General features: G+C 34.6%; 1 protein-coding gene across 1 annotated transcript in view; it reads left to right on the top strand.

The window, feature by feature from the left end:
- The window catches only part of LOC107569679 (lisH domain-containing protein ARMC9-like), a 7,823-nt gene extending 4,502 nt beyond the window's left edge, over nt 1-3,321 (top strand). The window contains exons 6-9 of the mRNA XM_016255815.1: nt 1,326-1,416; nt 1,861-1,916; nt 2,083-2,181; nt 3,208-3,321. Of these exons, the coding sequence (XP_016111301.1) occupies nt 1,326-1,416; nt 1,861-1,916; nt 2,083-2,181; nt 3,208-3,321 (360 nt within the window). The remainder of the gene's footprint in view (nt 1-1,325; nt 1,417-1,860; nt 1,917-2,082; nt 2,182-3,207) is intronic.
- Nucleotides 3,322-5,884: the final 2,563 nt, after the last annotated feature.

Genomic DNA, 5,884 nt, shown 5'->3' with positions numbered 1-5,884 from the left:
TATATATATATATATATATATATATATATACTGTATATATACAGTATATACATATATATTAGGGGTGTAACGATACACATATTCATATTGAACCATTCGGTACGAGGCTTTCGGTTCGGTACGCATTACAAACTGAACGATTCGTTAGACTAATCGATCCTATTACATTTGGAAAATAAAAGAGCTTAAAGTGTGAAATATAATGTTCTCAGTGCCACTGCGCGCAACAAGACAGCCCAAACAGCGTAACAGGCAACGTGCTGTCTGTCCAGTGGCTTAGCGGCCCCGTGATAACCTCCCCTTGCTGGGGTGCATCGAAAGATGACGATTTTGTATCAACGATAACCAGAGATATTGTCAAAAACATCAATTATTAGAAATATTAAGAGGATTTGGCATTTCCAATTAATATAGGCCTGTTACATTCTTATTTTTATTAGGCCTATTATTATTATGAAGTTACATTTATTATTAAATTAAAATGACAATTAATTTGCCCCGCAATAATTACAGCATAACTGACGCACTGCAAGGATAACAAAACATATTTAGCTTACTCCTCAATTAAAATGTTTTTAAAAACAGTCTTTTAAGGTGTGTATAAATGGATTGTATGCCTATAATTAAAATATTAACACTGCAGTCACTGATAAAAATCAATGAAATAAAAAGCTTTCATTCCAATCACCGACTTTAAAAAACCTGTTTAACATGAAATACGCTTCTTCTCATTCCTTTTTCACTATGTATGGGCCACAAGAGAAATATTAAGGGAATAAATGAAAACAGTTCGCTATATACCGTTATCAGCATATGTTGAAGTAGAGGCGTCTCTGAGAGAGAATGCGGCGTCAGATGCCGAAAGCTCCGTCATTACTCCGTCAGTCCGTTTTTACTTTCTGCATATAGTGAATTGACTGAGATTAAGACGTTCACCGGCATAACTCTTGCGCAAAGTTTGCACATTGCCTGTGTGATATACATCATTTCATTGTGACATAACCAATTCGCCCCGTACCGAACGTACCGAACCGAACCGTGACACCACTGTGTCGTATCGAACCGAACCGTGAATTTTGTGAACTGTTACACCCCTAATATATATACTCTTGTACTTCAGATATTCAAATGTTCAAATGTTGTGATTCTTCTCCAAGCTTGTCTCTTGCATAATTTGTTTATTTTTTTTATTTTTTTGGAATCCCTATGGAGAAGATAAACAAGAAAAATGCTGCAGGAAACAAGGCTGCTAAAAAAGAATAAAAAATTATGGGTCGCTGTTGTGCTCCATGACTACAATGTGAGTATTCTGTTGTTGCATTTAGAGTATGGAGGAGATCTTACACTGTTACAGTAAAGAAGAAAATCCTGAACTCAACAGGCAGATTGAATTCATCATCAAACAGCTTAACTCGGGTAAGAAAAAAAGCAGTAAATAATTGTTCACCTAAAAATTAAAAATAGATAATGCATCTGTCATCACCCCATTTAACACATATAACTTTTTTTCTTCCGTGGAACACAAAAAGTTAAATTTTGAACAATATCATGGTCTCCTTTTTTCAGTAAAATAATGAATGAATGAAAACCAGGTTATCAGGTTCAAAAGGAACAAAAAAGACCCTTAAAAGTATCATAACCTTGGTCAGTATGACCAAATGAATCGTTTGACTCTTTTTATAATGTTTTAATTGTGGTTTTATGATTTTTTTTTTTTCACCATTCAAGTTTACTGAATTGCAAATATTTGCCAGGATATTCCTCAAAAATATATCTGCTGCATTCCACAGTTTATTTCCCATATTTATGTCATTATTTTACTGATTCGTTTGTATTCATTTATGATTCTGCTATATACAGTGGACATCCTTGAACATGAACCTGAGTCAGATGATGAAGAGGATGACGATGATGAGGTAATTCACTTTGGTCATGTCTTCTATGCAAGATTATTGCTCAACATGACTTCTGATTTCACATAAAATGTGTGAAAGGCGATCACTGTGATTTGCATTTTATCGGCAGTTTGAGTGGCAGTTTCCCACTCAGTCCTTTGATCGAATTCTTTGGTCTTGTTAACAGGAAGATGTTATGGAGGCAGACCTAGATAAAGAGGAAGTCCTGCAGCCTCAGCCAAAAGAGCTCAGCGGAGAATCTTTGCTGACAACAGAGTATCTCGGGGTAAACCATCACTCTACAGTATATTTATGATATTACGAAAGAAACCAGAAACTGGTCCAGAACTTCACATACAAGGGTATTGTAGGTTAAAACACGCAAATGATAAATACAAGAGGACTTTTCAAAGTCAATTTAATTTACTCACCCACAGGCCATCCAAGATGTAGTGGACTTTTTTTTTCTTCATTAGAATGATAAAGAAGATTTTTATCTGAAACCGTGGTCCTTGGTGATTCATAAAATGCAAGTCAACAACTACCGTCACTTTGAGAGTCAAAAAGGCATATAAAGGCAACAAAATTCATACCTGTGGCTCCTGACGATATATTGAGGCCTTATGAAGTGAAACGATCAGTCTGTGCAAGAAACTGAACATATTTATAGCATTATTACCTGTAATCCAGAGCAAAGTCAGATTATTTTCCGCGAACTGATTCTTTCACACAATTTGTTTCAATGAACTGGATGAATTCATTAATTTATGTAATCAAACAATTACATAACATATATGAAATTATATTATTATGATAATGATGTGAAATGCAAGTTTTTTACATGTTGAAAGCATATAAAGTGAATAAACTTGTCTTCATCAGCTCATCTTTATACATAAACAATGAGAAGCCATAAAAATATTCATTTCACTTCTTCATTCAAGTGCTCAGTTCACATATGCGCATATCAGCGGCTCATCGGTCTGAGTCGAACTGTTTCCTCTGTGACTGTTGGAGGAACTGGAGCGCTGAATGAGTTCACAAAAACCAGCATTATAAGATTATATACACCAGTGTTTTGGTTCATTTCAAGTCTGAGTGACTGTCAGGCATCTGAAAGTGGGTTTTGATTGAGTAACTTGTAGATCTGTGCTGCTCAAGCCGTGAACTGGTTCAGACGGTTCAGTCCGATTTGGTGAACTGGTTTAACTAGTTCATAAAAAAGAACCAGTTCAAAAGAATGATTCCTTTGTGTTGATTTGTTTGCGATGCTGGATGATCAGATGCTAAGGATCTTTATGATGCTTTGTAGATAATGACCAACATGGTGAAGATGAAGAGAAGATCATACCCTCCATCGTCTCGCAGCATAGACAAGCCCCTCCAGCGGCCTGTTACGCCCAGTTCCCACAAAAACAGCATGTAAGAACCTCTTTCTGAATGCCTGTTCACATCAAGAGGAATATTTGCTGCTATTCTAGAAACAATATTATGCTTGTTTGTCACTTTAATGTAAAAAAAAATAAAAAATTGTTTAGCATTATTTAAAATTGATTATCATAGTGGAATGGTTTTATAGATTCACTGCAAATCAAGATCCATCAAGTCAACGTATCTTTTTTTTAATTCATGTGACTTTGAGTTTAAAACCATCTTTCATGTTAATATTAGAATAATTCAGAAATCTTCCTTTAATGGACAGAGTTCTAATGATATTTACTCATGCTCGGATATGGTTCATGTGCATGCCCTGTTGCTTTAAAAATCCAGAATACCAACACAGTGACTCTTTTGCACGCAGCAGCAAATGTGTCTGTATTCATCTTTTTTCCGTGTCAATCCAAGTCAATAGTTCTGCCCTTAAGTCAAATAATGTTAATGTGCAAGCAGGATATGCAAGACTCCATCCACACTTAGATAAATCCTCATTGTTTCTACTGAAGCGTATGGAATAGTGATGGGAATGACTGAAGACAATTGTTTAAAAATAAAAAATTGTTTAGCATTATTTAAAATTGATTATCATAGTGGAATGGTTTTATAGATTCACTGCAAATCAAGATCCATCAAGTCAACGTATCTTTTTTTTAATTCATGTGACTTTGAGTTTAAAACCATCTTTCATGTTAATATTAGAATAATTCAGAAATCTTCCTTTAATGGACAGAGTTCTAATGATATTTACTCATGCTCGGATATGGTTCATGTGCATGCCCTGTTGCTTTAATAAATCCAGAATACCAACACAGTGACTCTTTTGCACGCAGCAGCAAATATGTCTGTATTCATCTTTTTCCGTGTCAATCCAAGTCAATAGTTCTGCCCTTAAGTCAAATAATGTTAATGTGCAAGCAGGATATGCAAGACTCCATCCACACTTAGATAAATCCTCATTGTTTCTACTGAAGCGTATGGAATAGTGATGGGAATGACTGAAGACAATTGTTTACATGACTACTGTTTTAACCTTGATGCTTTAAAATGTTATGAGTGAAAGAACACAACATTGTGATGCCCTTGATTGGGTGAGAACTTATTTAAGTTATTGTATATATAATTTATCCAAAACTTTGAATAATATAATAATTGGATAAGATAATATACTACTATCTCTAAAGGACTTGGAGTAGACAAAGTTGAATGGATGCCATTTAAGCCTGGGGGAATAGCTAAAAGTTTGTATATAAATATATTTTATCATTGAATTTTAGGTTGGTGTTACTAGTTGTTGTTTACTTGTAGTTAGAGGAACCATAATTTTGCCATCACAGATGTTGTTTCTGAATTTACTAACTGAATTTTCAGTGTTTCATCAATTGAATTAAAACAGATCCGGCGTGTCGGACATGGTAATGTACAAACCCAATTCCAAAAAAGTTGGGACACTGTACAAATTGTGAGTAAAAAAGGAATGGAATAATTTACAAATCTCATAAACTTATATTTTAGCATGACTACTGTTTTAACCTTGATGCTTTAAAATGTTATGAGTGAAAGAACACAACATTGTGATGCCCTTGATTGGGTGAGAACTTATTTAAGTTATTGTATGTATAATTTATCCAAAACTTTGAATAATATAATAATTGGATAAGATAATATACTACTATCTCTAAAGGACTTGGAGTAGACAAAGTTGAATGGATGCCATTTAAGCCTGGGGGAATAGCTAAAATTTGTATATAAATATACTTTATCATTGAATTTTAGGTTGTTGTTACTAGTTGTTGTTTACTAGTAGTTAGAGGAACCATAATTTTGCCATCACAGATGTTGTTTCTGAATTTACTAACTGAATTTTCAGTGTTTCATCAATTGAATTAAAACAGATCCGGCGCGTCGGACATGGTAATGTACAAACCCAATTCCAAAAAAGTTGGGACACTGTACAAATGTCTTAATTTGCTTTTTCACATTGATTTACATCCTTTTTCATCAAGCTCAAAAGTTGTGCTTTTTGTAATGTTATTTTACCTATTGTCCGATGTCATGGTTTTGTAACCCTTCATAAAGATGCGATCACAGTTCCATCTTTAATAAATATTCATTGTTTCTCTGAAATGATTCAATTTCCGAGGACTTTAGCCTGGACTGTGCTTTCGTGGTCCTCTCACTTCTGTTCCAAGTGCACAGCCTGATGAAATCACTTTGTTGTGGTTTCCAGTGCATGCAGGCGAGGGTTTGTCTGAGAATGCTACCATCCAAGCACGATATCAGACAAAGCCTGATATGAAGTGCTGCAGTCGTGCATGTGTTAGTCAAATTTGGTTTCTCTGAAACATAGGTAATCATTTGCATAGGTGGAAAATGTTGTTTGTTTGCCTCAAGGTGTTTTCTTTTCTTTTTATTAAGTATCAGATGTGCAATTTTTTCAGCCCTGTTATGAACATTTAGGACCTCAAAATAAAGTTTAAAACTCTGATTTGGGTGTTTGAAAAAAAGTAAATAATTAATTAAATGCTACAAATTAAGTTGGCACAAGGGCTGGG

Source organism: Sinocyclocheilus grahami, unplaced genomic scaffold, assembly GCF_001515645.1.
Source record: "Sinocyclocheilus grahami isolate Dianchi unplaced genomic scaffold, SAMN03320097.WGS_v1.1 scaffold1370.1, whole genome shotgun sequence".
Taxonomy (NCBI): Eukaryota; Metazoa; Chordata; class Actinopteri; order Cypriniformes; family Cyprinidae; genus Sinocyclocheilus; species Sinocyclocheilus grahami.
This window is presented reverse-complemented; position numbering and strand designations above follow the sequence as displayed.